The sequence below is a fragment of the Sinohyriopsis cumingii genome, chromosome 5 (genome assembly GCF_028554795.1).
Source record: "Sinohyriopsis cumingii isolate HCF-2022 chromosome 5, ASM2855479v2, whole genome shotgun sequence".
Taxonomy (NCBI): Eukaryota; Metazoa; Mollusca; class Bivalvia; order Unionida; family Unionidae; genus Sinohyriopsis; species Sinohyriopsis cumingii.
The window spans coordinates 138634118-138649127 of NC_142965.1; the positions used below are offsets into that span (position 1 = coordinate 138634118).

Here is a 15010-nt window from a genome sequence, read left to right on the forward strand (position 1 = left end):
ACTGCTGAAGAAAATCCAAGTACTTTAGAGACACCAAACACCACTTATGTAGAACCACGGACCTTCCGCAAGTAACTGGCAACATTCTCATTTACACATTAGAGGCAAGTAATCACATGACAAGCATCTTTTAACACTGCCATGGAAGCCCCTAAGATCTGTATCACAAGACAAGCATCTTATACCACTCTGCTATGAAAGCCCCTCAGGCCATAGGTATAAGTCTCATATGAAAGACTAGAAGTGGGAGATAGAACCTGTGACAGCTGGATTGAAAGTGCAGAATGTTACTGCTAGGCCATCAGTGATGATGATGATGCTGTTGACAATACAGTTAACTGCAATGACATTGATTTTATGAGTGCTCTGGGAAAAATGATTCCTTGACTTTCATCCATTTTTAAAAATCTAACTTATGATATAAAAAAGTTTGACTTGCTATATTTTTTTTTTATAACTTTATATTAGTCTTGCAACAAGGCATAAAAATAAGACATCCGTAACTGAAAAAGATGTTCTTACAAGAAATGATATAGTGTAAAAGTAGACAAATGATGCAACATCACTTCCACAGGCATTATTGTTTTTTTTTTTTCTGACAAATCATATAAGTTTACCAAAACATTTATTGGGAAAAATAATAACAATGAATCATAGAATCTGACCACACATTTAAAGCAATACAAGATTTAACTATTATTCTAATCAAAAGCAGCATGCCTGAGAACAAAGAAAAATAGCAAGACATAGTGACCACTTTAGTAAACATAGAGTTTAGTAAGGATACAAATTCATGATTTCTGTATTAGAATAGAAATATCTATTATAAAATCTGTATTCATGGATTTTAAATTAGTAGGTATTAAGGGACTGATCAATGACATCTACAAATAATAAGCCACCATGAAAATTTGTGATTTTACAGTATCAGAGACATACTTGGCTGACAGACAAACAAACAAAAGGACAAAAGACTGATTATAATGAATGAATAAAAATAAAAATATGCAGTAGATTATATGATCTATAAGAATTCAGTAGATTACCTGCAGCTAGCTGTCATTTAAATCACGTCAGTCCCCAACCCAATATTAAAATCGCTTCTACCGCCCACTAACCCATATCCAGAAATTATATTAAAAAATATACTTCTGTAGGGGGCAGTGTTTCTCGATTAAAACACATCTGACGGTGGATCATAATTTTTTTAAATTGCTTCTGTTGTGGGTTGGTTGAATGTGAAAGTGCCTTCCCCCCGGGGGGTATATGTTTTACTGGAACAGCCCTTAACTACTTTTAGAAGAATAGTTTCAGTACTGTGGCAAGGGCGATATGCATATTGTACATTGCTAAAAAGACTGTTTGAATTTAGATGAGATGCAAGCTGGGATAGAACAACCTTTTCTAAGATTTTTTATATGAATGGGAGATTAGAAACTGGGCGGTAGTTCTTTAAATTGTTATGGTCTAGTGTTGGTTTCTTCAGCAGAGGCTTTACAAAGGCAGTTTTGAAAAATGATTGTAATTCCCCGGATGAGAGAGAGGTATTAATAACATCAGTTAGTGAAGGCAATACTGGATTTAAGCACTCAAGCAGCAGTGATGGTGGAATTGGATCAAGTTCACAAAATCAGTAGAGACAGGTTCAAATGCTGCTAATGGTTGCCGCTCAAATTCTGTATCCCAACTGTATGGTGACGACGAGTCAATTGAAATTGTGGTGTGTGTCAAGCTTATCTCTAATGGTTTGTACTTTGTCATGGAAGAAATTTGCAAACATGTCCGGAATGTCGACTGGAGAGAAGGTAGTTGAAGTGGTGTTGATTTGTTCCTTGACATTTATTTTTGATGCTGTGAAAGGTACCAGTCACAGTGCTAGTTGGAATCAACTATACCATCATGGGGATGGAAGACAACTAAAAGTAGAAGTCAGAAGAATGAAAACCTATGTTACATACATATATAAATCAAACATACATACATGCATGCATAATTAGATAGATATATGCATATATTCATAGACTTCTAAATTAACATTTTAAAAATTTTGATGTAGGTTAAGGGCCGCAGGAGCGATAAATGTCACCAACAACAATCCAGATGTCACAGATCTGAGTGATGTTGACAGTCCCGAAAACCTATTGGAGAAATTTACTGAGCTCTACAAGAATGAGTGGACACTCGCTTTTCATAAATTAATAAAATTTCAGGGCAAACAGGTGGACCAGGCTGTAAATCTACTTCTACATATTCTAAAGGTTAGAATGGAGTAGAGCTAGCTTTGTTCTTGCTGCTCATTAAATTTCAGTGCTCAGCAATGAAATATTATCTGAGCTGTACAATGAGACTGTTTAATGCCTTTTTTAAAAGAATGAATGTCGCTTATTGGCTGACTTTGAAACAAAAGTAAGCTCGAAACAAAATTCATTTTTATTGTATTGTTGCAACTGCACAAGACGTCCCCAATGAATATTAGAATGATATATATATATATATATATATATATATATATATATATTAGTTATCGTAGATATGAATATCATAAACAGCTATGTTTGGAACTAGTAGTGAGACCTATTTTGTGTACATGAAGTATAAATTGCATTTGTTATGGCTGTTATCTCATTCACTGCTACACCACCCCGCCCCGATAAGTTACCGTTAAGTTTGTATCATCACGCACCTTGTGTGAGTTTCATTTGTCATCGTCGACCTTGTCTTTCGATATATTTCTCTCACCCATATGGCATTTTTTGTTGAGTTAAAATGCTTCTCATATTTGTCTGTGAATATCATAGGTCTGCATTTTCTGGCCAAACATCTTCCTACACTAGTTATGCAATCCTGCCAAGCCAGTTGCAAGATGTAATCCAATGATTACCATCCTAAACAATTTGTCTGCAGTATTTATGAATTGATTTGAGATATACACAAGAGCTTAAAGAATAAGTTAACAATCAGATCAGATACCAACATTGGTATTCGAAACCTTGTATGTTTACATGGCAAGTGTGGTAGCATTCTATACAAAAGACAAAAGCAAAATACTGATGAAACTACGGAAATACCAGTATGCTTAAAATCTAACAATATTAATTTCTTTATATTCTTAAAAGTCATCGATTGGGATGCCAGCTTCATTGCACTAATATTAGTGAGATATCATTCTTTTCACAGGAAGCGTATGACATATGTATCTCATCAAGGAAAGAAAGTGCAGAAACTCTACGACAAGCCATGCTCTTTTATGTTGGATTATCTGGCGAGGTATGAAACCACTAAAATAATTTCTGTACTCAAAACTGACACATGACCTCAATAAATGTCATAATAACCACTGGTGTTTTATCTATTCCATATCATTGTAGCCATAGTGACTGGAACTACTTTTTACGGCATTATATGCACCTGAATTATTGTTAGTGGAGACAAGAAAACATTAACATATGAATGAAACAAGTGTATGTTTCCAACATGTATGTTGTTGATAAGGGATTTAGCACAACATAGGCTACACATGGCATCCAGTATAACTGGTGGAGGAAAACCCCCTGAAAACCCACCGACTCACTGGTAGCTACAGACAAGCTTTCTCACATACCCACATAAACGAAACCAGAGACTTTAACCCATGCAGACAGCGGTGAGATGGCTGTTATCCGTAACCATGAGCACTTGAGACCACTTGGCCACTTGGAGCACCCTCCAACAAGTATGTAGTTTCTTATGACAATCTACAGCAATAAAGCTTACCAAAGCACTTATCATTCGTCACTTGTTGGATGCAGTTCCATCATTAAGGTCTCCAGCAAATGTTTTCAGACACAAAGCTCAAAAACTATAGTACTACTGTCAACCACATGTTAGAATATAAATGTATAATGCAGAAAATACATGTGGGATGTAGATCCAAACATTTGACAAGAAATTTGGTCACTCAACATTTTACTGTAACTAACAATTTAATGCTGTTTATGTTAGTTCCTGTATTCGATTTGTATGTGATAAGGCAATTACAATTCCATCCCTTCATTTAAGGTGCTAGTATTAGAAATACAATAGGCCAAAAAGGCTAATCAGATTCAAATTGTGTCATCTTCCTTTATCTCGGTAGTATGGCTGATGAGCATACCAACCCTCATCAGCCATACTAGCGAGATGAAGGAAGATGACACAATTTGAATCCGATCAGCCTTTTTTGTTTCTTGTATACTGTGCCAAATAGGCATTTCCTTTTAATCGCAATCAGCAATAAGTTGTTTTAAATCTCCAAGAGCGATTTTCTGATCTCAATAAACATGCCTTACTATCTACTTTTTATCTAGTACTTCAGCTCTAATTAATCCTGTCCATTGTCCTGATACAGCAAAGTAGAAGGCATATTTAATGATATATGTTTAGTACAACTGTGTGGTTTTAATAAGGCTATAGATCTTAAACGTGTCAAATTAAAAAAATTAAATCATTTCTGTGTATATACCTATATTTGTTTGTTTTGATTTTACAGACAAAAAATGATCCCTATTGACTATAAAATTATCGTGATAGGCCTTAATGTCAGCTTTTGAGAATGTAATGGCTTCCTGGCAAACATAAATGTATTATGATGATTTTATCAAGTATTATATACACATATCGATGAAGTCTATATTAACTTTGACTCACATTCTGTATTTGATTTTAGATTCGAATGTGTTCATGTGTGTAATATATTTTAATCTTTGCTCTATGTATATGATATATTGCATAAAGACTATACTTTAGTTCAAAGTAATTAATTTCTACATCTTTAACAGTCTATGATCACCAAAATGAATATATCACTAGAGATCAATCTCAAACATTAGGGTGAACCTTTTACACGTTACAAACACCACGAAGGTGAGATGGAAATGGAGTTTAATTTACTTTATCTGTTTTCTAGACAGTTATAATTTTAAGAAACTGTTCTAAGCATTTCACGAAGTTAAAGTCAAACAAACAATCAATTTTACCATTCCCTGATGAATATTTGCTTGTATAAGTATTGTCTTTGAAATGTGGTTTGAAGCAATATAACCTTTCATAAGACACACAAGTCTGTCTAAATATGTGCAAGACAATTTATAAACAAAACAAAAAACTCGGAGATTAAATGATATTGGAAGGAGGAAATACAAAACAACACTGAGCTGATTTTACCAATCGCATGCACACACCCAAAAATTTGAAATGACAGTATATACTTGCTCAGGCAGATATTGTTACTTTCTGCAATATTTTATTGATTTATAGTACTTTTGTTTATGTATGATTCCTTGTTTCGGCAAAGGAGCTTATATAAACCATTCCTATTGAAAGGTTTGATTTGTATGTTAAAGTGCTTTGTTACATGTCTGACATACCTTTGCATATTCTGTAGGTCTCCTGCGAGCTAGAACTTACCGAAATTGAGAAGGAAATCTGGGAATATCGAAAGAAAAAGTCAAAGAGCAATCTCTCTCGCATTCAGGAGGTAAAGTTTATATTGTGGATGTACAAACCGAATGTAATACTTTGCAATACAAACACAAATTAGACATTTACAAAATAAACCTAATGTAATTATTTTCAAATGTCTTTCATAAAACAATCGGAAAGATAACATATCATTCCATAAGAACTGTTTGCCAAGACTCTTCAATGAAAATATTTATTTGTCTGCTTTCTGTATTTTTCATGTCAGCATTCCTCACAGACTAGTTCACAATTTTATTAATATGTGACATTGTTTCCACATTCACGGACATTATTTAAAACAAAATCCTTGCAGATAATTTCAGTATTCAAGATTGGACACACTGAAAATAGACATTCCTTTCAAACTAAGATTACAATGTCCTAAATATAGGGAGGAGATCCTGCCATTATGGAGTCTAGAACATACTCTCCTATTCTCTGTCTCTATTTCTATCTCTCTGTCGGTCTGTATCTGTATGTCTGTCTGTCTGTGTGTGTATATATATATATATATATATATATATATATATATATATATATATATATATATATATATATATATATATATATATCTGTGTGTGTGTATGGCATTGGTCATGAAGAGACTTTCTCCAACAATAAGTTCAACTACTTAAGAATTTTACTTTGTAAACAATCCTAATATTTATGCAGATCCAATTAGTCTTGCATGAATGTCACTGGTTTTGATCCCATTTGTAAATGTATTTTCTTTAATTTCTGACAGTCTGGTTCATGCACTTGTTAGTCTACACATTGGGCTTAGAATTTTGGCTACAGAGATTATTCTCTTATCATTTAGGAGGTCAAGCACAAGTTTCGAGATCAGCTTGAAAGAGACTTGTCCAGTACATTGAATTTATACATTGATGAATGTGTCTGTATCTGCTGGTACATGTGCAACAAGAATCCTCCGATGCATTTGGACTTTGGCGAAGGGAACAAGAGCATTACCATTGATACTAAGAAACCAGTAATGAATCAGTTTGACGTTTCAAAGTTTACATGCTACAACAATTCCGGTTTATACATAAATTATGTAGTATGGCCTGCAGTGTACCTACAAGAGGGCGGGAAAATTATGAAAAAGGGGGTGGCAGAAGCATTTTAGCATACTAGAAACATGCTGTAGATGGAGGACAAATAAGTGTGGCAAACACTTAAAAAATCAGTCAAGATTTTTTACGAGTACAGGATATTCTCGATACATCATTATTATTATATGTGCTTTCTTTACCCACCTCTGCAGTCCACTTTTAGACTCCACAAGGACCTAAACAAGGACAAAGGCAATAATAAGTTGTAAGTAGTAAGAGGATAACTGTGCATTTAAAAAAAAACTCACATTACAAACATCTAGCATACAACCGCTTAAAATGATGATGACTAGGAAATATGTTAGATACACAAATATTTCCTTTGCAAATTGAATCCTGGATATAAAACAGTATTTATTATGAACAAGACAACACTTGCCTATCACCAGTTCCCTTTTATTGGAAATAAATTTTAAAAATAGGCCTTGCTGTCTAATACTGATGTTCTCATTGTTTTGCCCCATATGATTTTGGCCTCCATTTAATAAACCTTTTTTAATTCAATGTTACCATGATAGCTGTTATTTAACATTAAATATAACTCTACAATGAAAAGTGGTATTATGGTGTAAATAGCACTCTTACTTATTGAACCCAGTAATAATACTTAACCTTTTAAACGTACCTTGTGCTACCATGCTCTGTTGTCGTGTTGATGTCCTGCTAAAATATATTTGTCTAATTAGTTATTAGCTGCTAGTAATATCATTGGTGTTATGTTTTATTAATTTCATGTCATGTTCATATTATTTTTCTTTGTTTTAATGTCAAAAAGATTAAATTTGTAATGTGGATTTCAGTTTAATCGTATATGATGACATGTTTTACTTCACTCTTGTCTCGTTTGCAATTGGACCATGTCTGATTTGCAAAATAAAACAAGATATGTACATTAACTTTCATTGGGATCTAAATATAGTATATTCTTTCATATTATGGCTGTATGGTTGCTAGTGGCTTAAGCCATTTTTCAGCGCATGATGGACCATACATGGTGGTCAGTATAAGGAAGGAGCAAGAACCTGGGGAAACCCTGGGAAGAATCACCAAAGCACCGACAAGCTTTCTCAGATACCCATGTTGGCCAATCCAGATACTCAAACCCATGCAAACAGAGGTAAGATATCACTGATCAGTAAAGGCAAGCGCCTAACACCACTTGGACACCCTGGAACCCTTTTGCCTATTAACTCATATGACATGTACAATAATAAATATATACGCAGGTTACACCTTAATTATGACCCAGTAACTGATAATTGATATGTACTTGGTTGCACTTTGGTCCCTCTGCATTTGATAGAGAATTTAAAATAAACTGATTGATTCCTGACAGTACAGGACAGACATTTTTGTTGTTGAAGACGTGGGGTAAGCATATCTTGCCCAGTGACATAGGATCTACCATCCAGCAGTAGCATATCATTGTGTTTCCAAATGAAATCATTCCTTCAGTCAATATAATTATAGCTGTCGTGTGCAATATATAGAATGACACACATACACTCTGTATATATATATCTTGGAATAAAACAAAATATTATTTAAACATTTAATTAAACATTTAACACATTATGAACCATGATTATGCCCTGCACACTACAAAACATGATTATACTCCTTTTGGATCACATGTACATTGGTGATTCTCATTCATCAGTGAATGAAACTGAATAATGTTTAAAAAAGATGAAATGTCTTGTAGCCTGACAAACACAATGAAATATCAGTATCAAGAACAAATGTATTTAATTAGGGTGAACTACATTTTCTAGATCTGTTTTATATAAAGAGCAATACCAACTATTATCAATCCCATTCAGTCAATAAATATGCTTGATAACTTTTGATAACCAGTCAAACTGACATTTGAAAGCTTCTTCTGCCTGGTATTTTACACACTGCAATTTTTTCCATAAATTTGCTACACACTCAAGATCAATCATTGTTCATATATTTGTTTCATTCTACAAAATAAGATGCAGAGTCATGCATAATCTTCAAGTCCAGATCATATATTTAGAAATATAAAATCCTATGTGAAAGTAAGGGCTTATTGGAATCCTAAATACTTCTAGATGATAAATATCATACATTTAGGCAAGTAAACAATAAACATGACATACTCTCTGTTCACCTTAAAACAGTTGTTCCGAACCTTTTTTGGCTGCAACCCTAAAATAGGTTTTCTGAGCCTGGGGACCACGTTTCCACATTTTGATAAGTTTTTTCCCCATTAAAACTTATCCTGGTGACCCTCCAGAATGTCCCCAAGATACTGATTTGCTGCTTTACCTCGGAATAGGTAACCACTTCCTTAGAACATAATGTATGTTATCATCTTGCAAATATATTTATATCATAACCTTTCTTTACATTGTCGTCTCTTGCTGAACTCTTTCCATGTACATTATTAAATCTTTGCTGGATTGTATTAGTTTGCCCTTGAATTATTCAGCATGATACTGAAGGATGAATTTATACAGGTCATTAATATATTGGAAAACAGTCCTTAAGAGATTTGTCCATTTTATGCCTTCGTGGCTGCAATCGTTTTGCACTGCACATTTATTTTTTCTTAAGAAGGGCTTATATTCGTGATCTTTTGACAAGATGAATTCTGCTAAGTTCATGTTGGTCACATGGATTGTGTGTATATATATATATATATATATATATATATATATATATATATATATATATATATATTAGATTTGTGATATGTGATTGACCTTTTCCATAATTGAGGATAAGAAGTTAAGAGTTTGGGTCTACCTGATGTCTGTCTCTTTTTGTGAACAACATATTAAATAGCTAATTTTGTCTATGATTCTTGATTATATTTTAACATAATTATTTTTGTAGGTAAACACGTTTACTTTGATTTGACTTCAGGGCATTTATTTTTCCTTCACAAATTCCCAGTCTACCTGATATTTGCCAGGTTCTTATATAAAGTTTTAGTAATAGACCTGATCCAGATTAAAACTTAAAATATTCTGGAAACAAACTTTTGACCCTCATGATAGTCCTCTTATTGTGGTTTAGACTTTATATTAAATGTGTTTAAATCAGAAACATCTGAAATTGGATCATTGTATTAGTTGTGTATAGTTCTAATTTCAGAGAATTTATTATTGTGATTATTGTGAATTCATTTAGATATATGTTTTGATACATGATCACTGTTAGCACAGACTATCGGTACATCAGATCATTTAGGATTGGAATTGAATCAGAACACTGCTGGAAGTCAACCGGAATACCCTACTATGTTGGACTTGTGATAGAACAATTTGAACTACCTGTGATGTAATTCACAATTCTGTCAGCTGTTGATAAATTGCCACTTTGTATTGTAGTGAAATATATTATTTGTTGACCTTGATTTTCTTTGCTTTCTGTCAGCTAGTTTAAGACCATAGATTTGGAACAAGAAAGATATATATATTTGTGTGTGTAAGAAAGATATTATATTTGTGTGTGTAATGGAAAATGGCACAGTCGTTTTCATTATTTCAAAATAATAGCAAATAACATTACTTCATCTTAAAGAATTATTTTGATAATTAAGCAAACATTGACAACTCTCCTCATCAACCTTTACATTTACTTTAAAAATATTTAAAAATGTTGTATGTCATTAATAAAGTTTAGAGTTTCAAACATGTCACAGAGTGCCTTCAAAGTAATTAGTATCTGTATTTAAGATGTTTTGTTTCCAGTAGTAATTAATATTAATTTGGATTAGAAAGGAAGATATTGAAAAGGACATCAGTGATTTTTTCTTCATTCTGTCTGCGTGTTTGCATTTTGGTTATTGATCTGTTTGTGTACAACAGCCATTTACAAATGGGACATTATGTTCCACTTACGCTTCTCAGAGACCTAGCAGAGACTCGACGTTCAAATGAAAAAAAGCAAAAACTTTTCAAATACAATTTAGTTTACAAGACTTGTTATTCATTAGCAAGATACAGTTTATCCTCCAGTTTATTACTAAGGCGCCTGCTGTATTAGCAATACCATTGACCCCGAGCGTCAAGCACAGTTTCTCTAAAAGTGAGTTTAGGAAAGAAAATCAGATCCATCAGTGTCCTAACTGTTTGTTTATGGCGCCTCTCTTGAGTTAATGTAATACGGTAGATTCATATTTTGTTTGCCACCAACCACATTTGGAACTTTAACTTATATTATCTACATAGAGTTAAATGCTGAACCAGTTAAACCCAAAACTTCATAAGAACTTGCTGAAACTGATACTGATGTTGATGACATACTACATGGGTTGATTTTTAAAACAAACAAATGAGCGTGCACATGGAAAGATAGCTACATGATTCTTGACTTGTGCTGTGTCAGCTGTGTCAGTTCAATCAGTACTAACACAGTAGCATTACAGTCTGTCCTAACTTGATGGCTTCTGGAACAATTAAATAATACACAGGCGGATGTTGTACCTCATTGGGCCTTATCTCAAATACCAATGAAGAAGCAAATATCCATGCCATATACAAGGCTAAACTGGGGGGAATCACTCGTGTCGTCTCTGCACTTACTGTAAGTGTCGGTTGTAAGAAAACTTATGTCATTATATAAGTGTGAATGTCTTGCGCTTGATTTGGAGAAAGATCCATCCATCCTACCCTCTTCATCGAAGATCAACAGACACTTTACTTTAGGTACAGTGCGGTAGTAGCATCGATATCAGTTGGTATAATTATCAATCAACTTGCTGATTTTGAGAAGAAACAAGACGAAATTACAATTACAATCGATGGAGGATGAACCAACGCAAAAACCAATGGATATGCCAGCACAAACTACTGTGCAGTCTGCTCAGGAAGCAGAAAAGGTCACCAATGTTAATCACCAGGAAGAGTTTCTGATGGAAACAAATACCCTTCACAGATGAAGAAACAACACCTGAGAAAAACGTCAAGACTGAAGATGCGTATACCACTCTCGCTGCCTGCTCAAGAGCAGCATTAGGAAGTGATACCATTTTATGTATGCTGAATCTGCATGTCTCTGTCCTCTGGCCTTTTGCACTTCATCATCATCAGGAGACACCGCGGAATCTCAGTTTCGTAAAACACGGGTGCCAGAGCATCTTCCCTAAACAAAAACTTCTGAGAAAGGTCCAAGCAGAATCTATTAGAGTACTACGTTTGCCCGATCCCTATAATATCGAATAGCAGTGTGTTTGTAAACACAAACAATATTATCTTGTTGAAAACAATGTAAGATAGGTACACCACAGAATGACAAGGACCTCAGAAACCTCAATTATCACAAACTCGTATTCGATGGGCTCAATGCGAAATATTCGATGGGCTCAATGCGAGGTATTCGATGATTCCTAAAACAACAAAGTAGCCAAAATGAAACCAGAGCCGACTCAAATTTGACGATGGCACACATGTCATAGACTGAGTAGTGATGGGCCTCTGCGCGATGGACTAATATTATTATGTCTGCCTCAATTTTCATTTGCAGGTGTAAATAATAGCCACATGTATTTTCGTGATCAGCGGGACAATGTTTAATGATTGTAAAACTAACAAACATCACTATAATTGCCAGAATGAATAGCTACGTGACCAACATCTTCCTTTAAAAGTCATGATGACCCAATTTCTCATTGCTCAACTAGGTCAAATCGTTGCTTGTATATAACGTGCTAGAGATTTCTGATTTTAACGCACCATCAGCAGAACAGTAAAATTTATATTTGTCAATGTTGGACTCGTAGAGCCTTCAGCCTGGTTGCTGATGAATGTTAATAGAATCTAGCCATATATGCTGCTCTTAGAAACAAAAACAAAATCAAGAAACAAAACAAATAATAATTGTTGAGTGTTGCAGATATTGCATCATGAGTGTCGCGAGCCATGTGCTTTTATTATGTAAACGTGCATTAATACCAGTATGTTAATGACGGCAATGGTGTGCACAGTCAACTCTAAATACCTACATTCTACGCATGAAAGAAATACACGCATTTGTTATTATTACCTTATTTCCACATTTAGTCGATGGATGACGTACGTGAAAATATCAATAAGAAATTGCCGAGTGGTCTAAAGCGCTCTCCGTTACGGATCACTGCCATCTCACCTCTGTCTGCATGGGTTCGAGTCTCGGATTCAGCCAATGTAGGTATGTGAGAAAGCATGCCAGTAGCTTCTCGTGGGTCGGTGGTTCTTTCCGGGGTTTTCCCGGATTCTTCCTCCACCATTAAGATAAAATAAGATAAGAATTCTTTATTTCAGACTACAAAGTCCATACCTCTAAATTAAAATATAATTATAAAGTAAAAACATTGTAAACATAAAAGAACATATATATCATACATACAAGTATACAGATACATTTAAAACAAATAATTGTGCCATGCAGTGTTAAGAAGGAAATTGAACTGCACATTTAAATATTAATTTGTTCCATCTACTAATAATGTGAGAATTTAAATGAATGTCATAGTTCCAAAGAGATTTCAATATACAGTTCTTACTATTAGATATTCTTGTCATCATTGAGAAAACATACTTTCTCATTACTTCATCAAAACTGAATACATTATGATTTACAAACATGCTGGAGGCACTGTTCCACCTAGGAAGACCTATTAGAAAACGAAGACTATTATTATAACCAATAAGTAATTTTCTTTTCATAGATTCACTAAAGTTTGTCCACAGAGGAGCACAATACATAGTGCAGCAAAAAGATTTGAATAATCTAATTTTGATATTCAATGAACAATTCTTAAATTTACGTAGAAGCATGTTTGTTAGAGTACACAAAGATCGATGATTTCTCATCATATTTTCATTATCAGACCGATTGGATTTCAAAATATGACCCAGATAGGTATATCTGTTGACATACGTAAGAACATTGCCGTTAAGATGTACTGGGGGAGGAGATGGTAATTTGAAAGAAGTTGGCTGAAAGACCATGCATACTGATTTTTTTGTATTATAGATGATATCATTCTCAAATGCGTATTGTTAACATATCTTTAATAATTTCCTTAAACCTGTGATAGAAGGACTTATCAATGACATATCATCAGCAAAACTAAAATTGTTAAGAAACAACGCATTTGGTGACAGACGTAACCCCACCCAACACTGACCGAGCTTACGATTTAACTCGTCTATATATATATATATATATATATATATATATATATATATATATATATATATATATATATATATATATATATATATATATATATATATATATATATATATATATATATATATATATATATATATATTAAATAACAAAGGGGAAAGAATACCCCCCTGCCTCACCGCATTGGTTACATGGAAAACGCTGGATATTACACTTCCCCATCGTACGCAATACAACTGTTTGCCATACCAGTTAGCTAAAATATGAACTATGTAGACAGGTATTTTAATATCAATCAGCTTTCTAAAGAGTGTCCAGTGACTGACCCTATCAAATGCCTTGCTAGCGTTTAAAAAGCATGCAAATACTGGGCTGCCATGATCTGCATAATAGCTAACAGTTTCCTTAAAGGCATATATGCATAAATCTGTTGACTGCTGCTTTTTAAAACCAAACTGATTACCGGAGGTTATGACTTCACATCTTTGAAGTATGGTGCCTTCAAATATTTTTGAAATAATAGTCGTAAGAGCTATGGGTCTGTAGTTATTTTTGTCCGCCAGGTTACTAATTTTGCTCTTTAGTAGCGGTATAATTGTAACTTTTTTGAAATCATCTGGTACAAAGTGATGCACAAACATACAATAAAATAAAATCATCAAAAGCACACGAAGTCTAGTATCTGAAAATTTAAAATTTTCCACATATAAAAAATCTGGTCCTGGACATATACCACCTTTTTGTCTTGTAATTGCACTTTGGATCTCAGGTAATGTGATTTCGTCAGTAGGAGCAGAAGGGGTATTCAATGCTGAAAGCACATGCTTCTTATTCGATTCATTTTTTTAACACTATTGAGTAAGTCTTCAAAATGATTTTTCCACATGTTGCATATATTATTCTGACCATGGTTCCCATCAATGCAGATTGATAGTTTATTGGAAGTTGTCGTAGCATTTTGTTTAACTTACTTCCAGAATTCACGTTGCTCGACATTTTCAAATTTTTGTGCTAACGAGTCTGCTCGATGTTTTACTTCCTCCATCTTACATAATCTAAGAGCATACTTAAATTGTGCTCTTGTTTGACGCATTTGATTACTGAGACTGCCATGACGAGGTTTACCGTTATCACGCCACATAAGGTAAGCATTTCGTGCAAATTCATGTAGTTCTTTGACACAGTCATTCCAGCCTGGAATAACCCGGTGACCGCGTTTGGATTTACTAGTCAAGTTATTACCAGAGCTCGACAAAGCTATTACTATA

The 15010-nt window shown here is 34.0% G+C and overlaps 1 protein-coding gene across 2 annotated transcripts in view; it reads left to right on the forward strand.

The window, feature by feature from the left end:
* LOC149800352 (uncharacterized) overlaps positions 1 to 9981 on the forward strand; it is a 42560-nt gene extending 32579 nt beyond the window's left edge. For both annotated transcript variants that reach the window (XM_089959972.1, XM_089959973.1), the window contains exons 5-8: positions 2057 to 2258; positions 3178 to 3267; positions 5402 to 5494; positions 6299 to 9981. In XM_089959972.1, coding sequence (XP_089816098.1) covers positions 2057 to 2258; positions 3178 to 3267; positions 5402 to 5494; positions 6299 to 6607 — 694 coding nt within the window. In that variant the 3' untranslated portion in view covers positions 6608 to 9981. The remainder of the gene's footprint in view (positions 1 to 2056; positions 2259 to 3177; positions 3268 to 5401; positions 5495 to 6298) is intronic.
* The last annotated feature ends 5029 nt before the right edge of the window (positions 9982 to 15010 follow it).